At 46.1% G+C, this 12,569-nt stretch overlaps 1 protein-coding gene across 2 annotated transcripts in view; it reads right to left on the reverse strand.

Annotated features, from left to right (window-relative positions):
* The window catches only part of CHPT1 (choline phosphotransferase 1), an 18,512-nt gene extending 6,546 nt beyond the window's left edge, over positions 1-11,966 (reverse strand). The window contains exons 1-4 of one of the 2 annotated variants that reach the window (XM_072355896.1): positions 11,597-11,963; positions 4,174-4,321; positions 3,046-3,187; positions 124-208 (exon numbers count right to left, since the gene is read on the reverse strand). In XM_072355896.1, the coding sequence (XP_072211997.1) occupies positions 124-208; positions 3,046-3,187; positions 4,174-4,321; positions 11,597-11,839 (618 nt within the window). In that variant the 5' untranslated portion in view covers positions 11,840-11,963. Of the gene's footprint in view, positions 1-123; positions 209-3,045; positions 3,188-4,173; positions 4,322-11,596 lie in introns of both variants that reach the window. The other variant, XM_072355988.1, reaches the window with a different exon arrangement.
* Between the last annotated feature and the right edge of the window lie 603 nt (positions 11,967-12,569).

Below are 12,569 nucleotides of genomic sequence, written 5' to 3' on the forward strand. Positions count from 1 at the left end.
GAAGCCCAGACAGAACATCAGACAACTGGCAGGGATTGATCCTAGTTGCACAGCATAGCTTCAAATACCATAGGAAATAGTAACACTGACTTAACAGAAACACTGAATAGTTCATGTACTTACCTTGTAGTCCCATACTGCTGTTCCACAAAATGCAGATACCAACAGCAACAGCGTTATGGCTATTTGAACTTCAGTTACATCAACTCTAGGGGGAAAAAAAATGATATCAGTGATTCAGTTAAAGGTTCTGTTTGCCTTAAGTGCAGGGAGGTGGGGGGCAGGGAGAACAGTAAAACTGAGTTATTTCAGATTACCCCTCAAGACATACAGAATATCATTTCCCTTATCTAAGGAAGATACTCTGTTTGGAGGCACACATCTCTAGTTAACATTTAATATTGAACCTATATGCTTAATCAATGCAAGCTGAATGCAGTTATCATAGGGAAAAAGTGTTTAATGAATACACTATTAACTATTTTAGAATTCCGAATAAATTACAGACTTCTTATGCAAGTAACAATGTTAAATATTAAGTTCATATTAAACACACTGAAAGTATCATACAGAAGTAGGAACTATGAAGAGCAGAATGGGACAGAGCCAACCTGTCTTACTGTCTCTGATTTCTGAAATACTTTGAGAAGAGCTCAATATGTATGTGTGTATATATATGTATGTATTAAAAAAAGGCCCAGAGTACTAAAGTAACTAGCAAGCAGTAACAATGAATGTTTAAAATACATTTCCTTAAGTAGTTAGAACAGATGTGCTATTTTAAAGTACTGACCAAAATGAAGATGCATCATTCCCTGCTTAGCACACAGATTGTTTGCACAGGAAGTGGTGTGTTTTCAAAAGGGGATGGGAACCAGCTCTTGGCTAATGGACAACACTTATCTGATCTTGATACTCAAAATAACATCAAACTTTTTAATGTAAAATAGCGACAAAATATGCCAGGTTTCATTGCAATGTTCAGACTCTTAGAAGAGTCGATGTTTTATATACAATTAGATGACACGCTGAGGTGCTTGTCATTGCCGAAAGCTTTAAGTAAGAAGAGGCAGCTCTTCCCTCCCTCCTGTGCCGTCGTGCTCCCTCACTCCTCCTAGACGTGGGCACTGTTCAGGCTCTAAGATGAACAAATTCAGCTTTCTAATCTTGTGTGAGTTTGTATTCTCTGTCTGTTTAGTGAAGTGACAGGACTCCAAGCTGAGTCATTATACATGCTTAAGTTTTGTACTTAATTTTACAGAGGCTCAGTTGGCTGCAATGCAGCTCAAATTGAAAGCCAAGGATTCTATTGAGCCCTGAAGCATTCTATCTGTACAGCCTGGCAGTGGTATCGTACCCAGCTGTGCTGATTCTTCTTCCTGGCCATCAGTGCTGAGACTCATCAGTAATTTCACTTCCAAAATCAAATGCCATTAATTCAGGAACAGCATCAGTGAAAGCTTCCATGCATATTATGCTTTATCATAGAGTGAACTACTACAACAACTATTCTTAAGAGACAAAATTGCAAGCCTTGGAAAAATCCTGGTTTGCTTTCAGTACTCAGAAATGAGTTATCTTGGAGAGACATTGCGTCTGCTTGGCTTCAAGCAAAAAGCATGGAACACCGGGGTATCCCAAACTGCTTGTACTATGCATTATCACCGTTTTTATGCAGAAGCCACCACATTATTAGTGAAGAAGATCTATGTGGTATGAGAGCTTCAGTGCCTTCTTGATACGGGGAAATCATTCTCACATTTTATGCAACAGAAGGCACGGAAAAACAGTGCTTGGTACAAATGCCCTGAGCTTATGGCATAGTTCATTTTCATTGCTGTCCACTGTCACTTACAAGAATTATCCTTTCACTCATCATTCTAAAGCATCCCTTTCTGTCTACAGGACAGAACGCCCTTTGGAGAAAAGCAGGACGGGTACGCAGGTACAAGAGTTACAATTTGTGTGGCCAGCAAATAAAAAGAGCTCTTAGCATTACTGCAGAGACAGCCTGCCTTTCAGATAGATACCAATCAGCATGCGGGCAGCTGATCATTAGCCCGCAGTGGTACTCTGATTTGCGGAGGTGCTTCTTGCAGGACAGAGCTCACTAGTACTCTTACGTAGGCAGCTTAATGTGTGGCAGGGATTGTCAGAAGGACAGCCTTCACCTCTCAACATATTTCAGTTACAGCTGCTGAGGAGGTCACTTCTCCTTTCCTCAGAAATCACTACCAAAGTGCTTGAAGACAGTACAAGACCATGCTAGGCACCGCCACAGCTACAGGAGGGTATGTGGAGCATTATTTAACTCCACAGTATTGGGAGTTAAAGCAAAATTGTTATCTTCTATGTGATTGTCAGTGACCCCTCCTCCCACAGTTCAGTGAGAACAGACTCAACTTCTACAAAGTCATGAGCAACATGACAGAAATCAAGTAGAACTGCGATCTAACAGAAAACCTCAAGGACATCCAAGTCAATATGAACCAGATGAAAAGCAAAAACCCCAAATAAACCTGGTGTGTTTCTCCAAGCACTGGCATAGTTCTGTGAAACTACGGATGTGCTGGATGCATAACGTTCGTTTAAAGGAAGACTGAACATGTTCACAGAAGAGAAATCTGTTACTAGGGAATTTTGCTACAGATGCATTGATTCAGCATCCCCTGTGCTGGATCTGCTCCATGGCAGGCTGATTATAATGGGAAGTATCAGAGATGCTTGCTCTGTTCCTACCCCTATATATAGGGTGCTTGGTTACACTGCAGGCAAGACAACTCTGTGTGGATAAATCTACAAATAAGTACTAAATGCATGCAAATAAAGCACAGATAGCTACTACAATCAACTTCTAAAAGAACAAGTCTTATACTCAGTATAACACAGATCTTAAAGTAAAACAGAAGTCTGCTAGGGCAGAAGGGAGACTAGGAAGAGGGTGACAGGAACAGAGAGCGTGGGGAAGAAAGAAGAAGAAATGGAAATCAAGTAGCTAGCAGCCTCATATATTGTCATATGCAGTTCTAAAAGATACCTACTTACTTTCCAAACCTTAATATGCCTGATACATATGTCTGCCAGTGAGCAGAATAGAACATGAACAGTCCCACAAAACAACAGAAAAACAACCAGTCAGGGTTTGTTCCTAGTCGGATTGCTATGCAGGATCCAAGGACAACAAAAACTGAAAAGCAGAAACGAACATGTTAGTCACATACCCTCTATGCTTGCAGTTAAGAGAAAATCACAAGGCATTTCAGGTCAATATAACAAGGTAAGAATATGACTGATATTTAAGTAGCTAACATCAGGGACAGTACTGGTGGGAGAGACCAAAACACAAGATTCCTTTCCTTCCAAAGGAAGGCCACGCTCCTTAGCCTACTGTGGTCATTCTGCCTTTGGGTTTTATAATTTCCTCTATGGCACAAACATCTGCTCCAACAGAAGAGCTGTTACTCAAAGACTGATAGTGCTTTGCTGGGAACTGAGGCATAAAGAACATCCCAACTCTCCTCAAGGCAAATGTTTTGGCCATTTAAACTGACATGGAAATGCAGGTATTGCCACCAACAGCAGCTAGGTTACAGAAAGTGAAACTAAGCAAGGCTTTCTTTTTAGAAACTCACAAACAACTTTTTTTAAGCTCATTCTTTAAAGAAACATTTATAAAGCACCCTCCTCCTAACTGCCAGGCTGGATGCCCATAAAGGGTTTTCTGGCACATCTTACATAAAGCAGAACCCTTAGCTTCATGTTCCAGCATCAGCCTTATTGGCACGTAAATCCTGTTTAATCAATTGTACCTTACTGGAAAACATGAGCTACGCATAATATAATCTGTAGCAATGCTCTTACTGAATGTTGTTCATTAATCGAGCACCAAGTGCATGAAGATTTACAAGTAAGCACAGACTGTGTATTACAAAACACCTGCTAAAAGTGCTTTTGAAATACCCTTCCTCATCAGGGATGCAAGTATTGAGGGCAGCCCTGGCTGCAGTGATCGGGCAATGGTGGAGAAGGGAACAAACTGATCCTGCCCTGACCACGGGCCTGAACCAATCTCCAGAGGTTCCTTTCAGTTTCAACAAATGTATTAATCAGCTCCTCTTGAATACAGCTAACTTATTTTTACAACTGGGATGCGGAACAGTAGGTTAAGGCTACCTGTAGAAATTGAGTCGCAACCATGATCAAAGAGCTCTCCTAGAGGAGAGCTACTGTTTGTTCTTCTGGCTTGCTTCCCATCAATGGCATCCAGAGATTGGTAGATAAAAAGTCCTAACGCACCCAGGATGTATGCCCAAAAAGGTGCCTGAAAGAGATTCACATAAAAGGTCACTAGGTGGATTCCAGTTTCTCAGCCAATAATCTATTCAATTAAAGGTAAAATACTGTGCAGCACAAAGCTATTCTACATTCTATACACAATACACTGTATTATTTGTGCTGGAAAAAAAATGGTTGAAAGAAATTAATCTTAAAACAAAAAAGTAGCATGAAGGCACTCAGGAGCATCCTTAGCAGCTTAAATGTCAGACACTGAGATCACCTGCTCAGATTTACAACATACAGGTACTAAAACACATCACTAATTAGAGATTTCAAGTCTCTACCTTTCAGAAGCACCGTTTTCATACATAAAGTCAGTATGTCCTCCTAAAGGCTTTCCTTCCTATTAGAAGTTAGTTCTGACACTTCTTGAATGAGGTACAGGTTACATTCTGCTTCAACAAAATCCAGTGGTTTTCCTAAGTGCTGTATATATACATATTTGACATGTTACCAGTGGAATTAGTTGAGTTGCATAGATTTCTTCTCCCTTGTCAGCACAGCTCAACTAGAAGCTATTTTGTTTTGGGGAAGAGGGTTTAATGAGTCTGAATTCTTAAGTGCCCTTAGAAAAACTTTTGCTCTTGTAATGAAGGAGAAAGGCAGAGATTTAGGCAACAAAGGAGCCTATTGCTGCAGTGGCTGGGTCTGAAAGAGCTGTGGGGAAAGGGAAAAAAGCTGGAGGCTTTCACTGGTGCAAGCTCACCCAGTGCTGCTCTCCACTGGGCAGCAGCAGCTGCCAGGCAGCCACACTCCTGCCCTCACCCCTCTCAGAGTGCTCTCTGCCACAGGTTAGCCATTTCAGGGGGTAAGAGCACAGAGAGGATCCCAGTGAAGCCAAGATCATTTTACTTGTGATATAATCCACAGATGAAAGCTACCGCAGTGGCTGCAAGGGCTTTTTCAGCATCACTTTGCTACATGGGGAACATGAGATAGTCTCGAACAAGCCAGCTCCAGACATTTATAAAAGGAAGCATTATGAACACAAAGCTAAGAGAAACTGAAAGTTTCATCCCTATCCTGTAATAATTTTGAAGACGTTCCCAATTTTATCACCAACATTACTTCGAAATGCCACTAAGGTAGTTCGCAGGGTTTTACGATGTGCCTCCCTGCACTTTTACAAGTCACGTGAAGACAGCATTAGATCTACTGATGACTGTAATCCCAGGATTGAGGCAAGTAACCAGGTCACACCTGGCAGTGCTGCCCAGGACACTGATTGGCTGCGTTAGTAGGCTCCTCTCCTTTTGCAGTATTCTACCTATAACTGAAACAGACTGATAACTTGAAGTCACGGGGTTCTTTGTATCACGGACAAAAGCAGATTGTACCCGGTGCTCAATACACTAGCCACATTCCTCCCTCCTGCCCTACAACTCCACAATATATGATACAAAAACTGCTGTTCACAGTAACATCATCTCTGCCTACATTACCTCAAAGAGGCAAAGCAAGTCAGACCATTCTATTTGGGGTTTTGGCACTCGAGTGGCTTTTGTCTATTTCCAAGACAGAGCATAGCATCATATATAAGCATAGCATCAAGAGTGCTGATACGTGTCTGCTTGCCTTAGAGCTCCAGCTGACACAAATCACAGCAACAAACCCCCCAGGCTCACAAACTAGAACCATCCTCCTCACCCATCTGCAAAGAGGGGAGAAGAGTTTTTGTTCTCCAGGTAGTGAGGATCACTTGTGTCCATTAACACCTGTAAGGGATGTGTCCCTTATAGCTATAGCTGCCATCTTCTCACACGCCTGGCTCTTTGTCCAGGGATGTCCCCAGCCACTTCCCACACTGCACCCAAGCAGTCTGCAAATTAGAGAAGTGGGAGCATTTGAGAATGCTGACATGGCTGAGGGACTCAGCTGAAAGGTCAGGAGGCTCCCAGTAATCATCAGCTTTTCACTGATGAGGTGTTTATTATCTCAGCCCGAAGTTATATCCTGTCCAAGCAAATGCATTATTTGGCCAGAGACACATGCGATTCTAATGAAGCTAGAATACAACACAAACCCCAGAGAAGAAAAAACAAACAAACAAAAAAAGGCTTCTCTGCTTGAATTAAAAAGAAGCCTGAAAGATTATACAGGGTCTTTTCAACTGCAGATCTTGTAAAGGTCAGATCACCTGCTGAACCCAGGGCTTGAAGATGCCAAGAGAATGCAGACATAGCATTGGGCAGGACTGCATGGCACAGCCCACCTTCAGGAAGCAGCACAGGTCCAACAGCAGCCCTTGTTTTGTGTCCCTGTGATGGCACATGGGGAAGAGCATGGACAGCTGCAGCAGAGTGGATATGCTGAGAAGATCCCTTGCCACTTATTTCAAGCAAAGTTCAAACCCACAGAGTTCAGTCAACAGCCCAAGGGCTGCGACATTTAAATATTCACCCACACCTCCTCATTACTCACCACTTTTATTCATAATATAACTCCCTCAATTCCCACAGCACTAGTTCTGCACTAGCCTGTAGTTCCCCTTTCTGGCAGAGACGCACAAAAGGAGCCATTTTCACTGGACTTCCTTTTCCCCCAGAACTGGACAACTTCCCTTGTGCTCAGCACAAAGCCCTCAGTACAGTTGTACTAACAGCAGCAGAAGGAAGGGGGCTGTTTAAATCTGCATTACAATAGGGTAGAAGAAAAAATAACCATAGCACATCCTTGGTGCACTTTCCGCACTGCAGGGACTCCTTGCATTCCTTTCCTCCTCTCCCCAATGAGCTCCCTCAGGTTGGATATTAGGAAACGTTTCTTCTTACAAAGAGCGGTGCTGCAGTGGCACAGGCTGCACAGGGAGGTGGTGCAGTCACCGTCCCTGGAGGTGTTCCAGAGCCATGTGGATGTGGCACTGAGGGATGTGATCAGTGGGCATGGTGGGGATGGGCTGATGGTTGGACTGGCTGATCTTCAAGGTCTTTCCAAGCCTTAATGATTCTATGATTATTTGAAAGAGCCATTGTCCCTCTCTGTGAGGGTTTCCCAAACCTTTCACCATCTCCTTTTGCATCCAACAGCAATTTTTGCTGTTCAGTGGAGTGCTCTATTCCTCACCTCATGGGTGCTTCACAGAACTGTAGGGGCTGGAAGGGACCTCTAGAGATCATCTAGTCCAACCCCCTGTCCAAAGCAGGCTCCCTAGATGAGTTTGCACAGCTGCCCTTCTCTGTTTCCAGTATCCTCTGGGAAACTACAGACAATGGGAAGAAATGCCTTGAAAGAACACAAACAAATGAGAAATGATGGAACAGAAGAAGCCAAGAGCATGCAGAACAAATCTTTACCACTGGATGAAACCCACCCTGATCAGTTTTGGCCATTCTTTGCTTAGATCCTGCTATAGCTACTACAGGATTTTTTAGTAGATCTAGGTTTGAAACAAAGTAAGAGCCGCTGTTAGTATGAAAACCCTGTGCTAATGGAGTAACTGCAGTTGCTTCAGTGAAGTCAGCTTGCATGGTGTGCAGTAAAAGCTGTTCAGTGACACACGGTGGGGATAAAAGGCAGTTCTCACCTAAAGTGTGCTCCTTCTACACTCTAAAGCAGGACAAGCACAGTGTTCATACTGCAGATCAGCAGAACTTTCAAATAATAAATATGCTATGATTATTGTCAGATCTGCCACCTCATTGATCTCCCACTTCAATAGCACCGCCACTTTTTGTCGTATCTAAGAAACCCAGCTGTGTTATGATACGCTGAAACCCAGGACACGGTCAGCAATGATCATCAACCTTAGTCCTTCCTTTCAGCAGGAGAATGTAGGAAAATAAATCTGCTACGGAGACAAAGAGTGGGTTAAAGCATGATCTTGCTTCCACCAGAAAGCATTACCTCCAGAATTACAGCACAGAAGCTATGATTGCCCAACACTCCCAAGGGACAAGATGCCATCCAGAGAGACCTAGACAGGCTCAAGCAGTGGGCCCCAGAGAAACTCATGAGGTTCAACAAATCCAACTGCAAGGTTGTGGCAACACTTATCATCAGTACAAATAGGGAGATGTAAGGATGGAGCACGGCTCTGCCGAAAAGGACTTGGAAGTACTGGTGGATGGCAAGCTGGGCAAGCCAGCAATGTGTCCTTGCAGCCTAGAAAGCCAACTATTATCCTGGGCTGCATTAAAAGAAGCATGGCCAGAAGGGTGAGAGAGGTGATCCTGCCCCTCTGCACTGGTGAGACCTCACCTGGAGTGCTGCATCCAGGTGTGGAGCCCTCCGTACAGGGGAGACACAGACCCACTGGAGCACATCCAGAGGAGGGCCACAAAAATTACCCAAGGGATGGAACACCTCCCTGAGAGGACAGGCTGAGAGAGCTGGGGCTGTTCAGCCTGGAGAAGGCTCCACGGTGATTCGTGAGCAGCCTTTCAGTATCTAAAGGGAAGCTGTAAGAAAGAAGGGGACAGACTCATTAACAGGGTCTGCTGTGATAGGACTAGGGGAAATTATTTCTAACTAAAAGAGGGGAGATTTAGACTGGACATAAGGAAAAAGAAAGGTGGCAGATGCCCCATCCTGGAGACACTCAAGGCCAGGCTGGAGGGGCTCTGAGCATCCAATCTAGTTGTGAGTGTCCCTGTTCATTGCAGGGGTGTTGGACTACATGGCCTTTAAAGGCCCCTTCCAACACAAACAATTCTATGATTCTAAGAGAAAGGAAGAAAGAAAAGACAGAGTCTTCAATCACAGCAAAGAAGATACATGAACTCTGTATAGGGCACGAAATGTGCAGGCAGCATCCCCACGCCCCAGCTGGTGTAGCATGTTTTAATTCTGTAGATGGCTGTCCTGTCCTCAGCCAGAGAAGGAAATGGGACAGACACTGAAAATCCACACACGTGGATTTTAGCTACTGCAGTGCTTGTGGGGTGTGGTCTGCAATGACTCAGATGGAGATAAAGAGGCTTATGCTGAAGGGTACATTTATAGAAGACAGCAATACAAGCCATGTTCCTTCTACACAGGAAGGCATTGCTCAAGCAGGCAGCATTTATAAAGCCAAAACATGCTGTGCTGGTCAGCAGCAAATTGGCATTTAGTAGCTATTGGTGGTCATGATGATGGCAAGTAAAGCGTATAAGGAAATACCTGCTACACAGTAAGAGGACAAGGGAGTGCTGTATGGTTTCAGACATCAAATGCATTGTGTGGGGCAGGGAAAGCATTATTAAATTGTGGAATTTGCTGCAATAGGACATAACAGAAGCTGAGAGCATTCAAAACAAAGAATTTAAAGACAAAAATTGAGGGGAAGTTGATCCACCCGTTGTTCTAACAGGTGTCTCAGTGGAATCCCTACTGAGAACTCCCTGCTCCAGTCTCTGGGATGCACACACCAGGGCAGTGCTTTGCTTTCAGCATCTGCTACCAGGGGCTCTCGGGGAGCTCTGAGCCAGGCAGACTTGGGTTTGACCAGGCACCAGGGAGCTGCCATCCACGGGCTTGCTTTTGCCACTTGACACCTACTTATGTGCTGTGGATGGTTTCTGTGCTCTCAAAACAGGACTAGTAAGAATGATTTCTTCATAGATGGAGGAAGAGGCTCACTAGCACAGCAAGGCAATGCTGACATGCACCATGCTATCAGTTCTGCTCATGCTATGCCCATCTTCAACACAACTTTCAGTTCCACCTTCCCCCAGCCCTTCCAGCCTACACATTCAGGTTAAAAGCACAAAGCAGATGTTACAGTAGTGCATACAACACTTGGTAGTGTTACAACAGGTTTAGCTTTTTTTCAGAAAGCCACCCAGACACCATCTTCATTGAAGAAAGGCTGAAGAAGAGCATAAGAAAGGGAATGATGGTGAGGGAAGCAGCAGAAGCCAGGGCATACTTGCAAAGCAGAGGCAATAGAAGTTTTGTCTTTGCTCAAAGAACAGTGCAACAGGAAAAGGAGCATGCTTTTAAGCTACACGCTTATAATTGATATACTGATGTCTAAATGGGAAAGTTTGGTCCAGACTGAATGTTCTTATAGAATTCCACCTCTGTGACGATCGTAAATGTCCCTAAAACTCAACCTGATGTATTTCCCGGAAGAAGTAACTCCCTGGATGTCTGCAACATAACCTTCTTGTATGAGTCCTCAAAGTAAAAAAAAAAAAAAAAACTTAAAATGTACTTGCTTTATCATTATGCTTATGGCAAAGAAAGAAAAGCTAGAATGAACACCATGACACGCAGCTGGCACAGGACTGATACACAACAGAAAGCTGAAGGTAGCAGCTCTACAGCCATTAGAATCACTGGCTTGGGTTGGAAATGAGCTTAAAGCTCACCAATACCAAACTCCTGCTATGGGCAGGGCTGCCTCCCAGCAGCTCAGGCTGCTCAGGGCCCCATTCAACCTGGCCTTGAGTGCCTCCAGGGATGGGGCACCACAGCTTTTCTGGGCAGCTGTGCCAGCACCTCACCATACTCTGAGTAAATTTCCCTTCTTTTAGTTTAAAGCCATTCCCCCTTGTCCTACGCCTATTAGACCACGTAAAAAGTTGGTTCCCTTCCTGGTGATAAGCTCCCTTCAAGTAGTGGAAGGCCACTGTGAGGTCTCCCTGCAGATGTCTCTTCTCCACGCTGAACAAGCCCAACACCCTCAGCCTGTCTTCATAGGAGAGGTGCTCCAGCCTTCTGATCATCCTCATGGCTCTCTCATGGACTCACTCCAGCAGCTCCATATCCTCCTTCTGTTGGGGTGCCCAGGCCTAGAAGATGACAACCTGCAGTTTCCAGCCATTTACTCTCCTCTCTCATCTTTCTCCTTACCGCCTGCAGCTGCACCCCAAGGAAGCCAAACGGGTCGGCCCAAAATGTGTTAGTTTGGACCTGGATCAGTTTCTTCATCTGACTACTGCAAGCACCACTGTTGGCATGAAAGGCAAAGCAATCAGGGACAAGTAAGGATGCTTCTGTCAACAAGAATGCTCATGGAAGTATGTCCAGGTTATATACATTAAAAAAAAAAACAACCCGACTGCCAACCCCCATCTCTGCCATTAAGATTTAAACCCATCGGAACAGAACAGCCACCCTTCAAGGCCACAAAGCCCCCCAAACAGAGACTTTCCCCTGATATTACCCGCTACAACTACCACGAAAATTCCATGCTGGCAAACTTGTCTGTGCAACCCGCACACCGCCCCTGTTTCAGGGCAAACCCACCGTGCCCTCCGCGGACACAGACCCGGCCCTCCGGGCATTCCGTGCCGGCGGGGACCGGGGGAGGCCGAGTCCCGCAGGGCGGTACCTGCTCGGCGGCGGTGGGGCAGGAGGCGATGAGCGGCAGCGCCGTGAAGCAGTTCAGCAGGAGGCCGCCGAGGGTGATGGCGTTGGGGGCCAACCACAGCGGGAGCCGCTCCACCAGCCAGCCCCAATAGGGCTGCAGCCAGGGCTCCAGCAGCGAGCGCCCGGCCGCGCTGTAGCGGTGCTGCTCCAGGCGCTTCAGCTGCGCCGGGCTGAGGGGAGCGGGCAGAACCCACGGGGCGGCCATTCCGGACGGGCCGCGAGGCACCGGACTCAAGCGGCCGCCACCGCCGCTCGGGGCGGGGCTGAAGCAGCGGCGGAAGAGGCCGACGCCCCGCGGCCACCCCTCCTCGGGGAAACCACCGCCCCCGCGGCGCCTCCTCGCTTAGTCTGAGTTCATTCTCTGCTGGGTTCTTTCCCTCGCCTCGGGGCGCGGCCGGCCGGCGCCATTTCTCGAGCCCTCGGGCACGGCGCCGTGGGCCGAGCGGTCTCACCGGCCTGCAGAGTGGTGGGCCCCGTGGCCGTGGGGTATGCAAACACTGCTTGCCCACATCTTCGGCCTCTTTGGCCTAGGTCAGGCTCCACATCCAACCTGACCTTGAGTCCCTATGGGGATTGACAACTCACAGCTTCTCTGGGCAGCTGTGCCAGTGCCTCACTGCCCCTTGACTCAAAAATTTCCCCCCTAACATCTAACCCAAATGTCCCCTATTTCAGTTCTGCTGTTCTGCTGGCACTGTCACTATCAGACCATATTAAAAGCTGGTCTCCCTCTTATTTATAAGCTCTCTAAGTGCTGAAAAGGCCACAATAAGGTCTCTCTGTGGCCTTCACCAGGCTGAACAAGCCCAACTCCCTCAGCCTGTCTTCATAGAAGAGCTGCTCCAGCCCTATGAGTATCCTCATGGCCCTCCTCTGGACCGGCTCAAATGCCTTATGCTGGGAGCTCCAGGCCTGGGCACAGTACTCCATATGAG

This window comes from Excalfactoria chinensis, chromosome 1 (assembly GCF_039878825.1).
Source record: "Excalfactoria chinensis isolate bCotChi1 chromosome 1, bCotChi1.hap2, whole genome shotgun sequence".
Classification (NCBI taxonomy): domain Eukaryota; kingdom Metazoa; phylum Chordata; class Aves; order Galliformes; family Phasianidae; genus Excalfactoria; species Excalfactoria chinensis.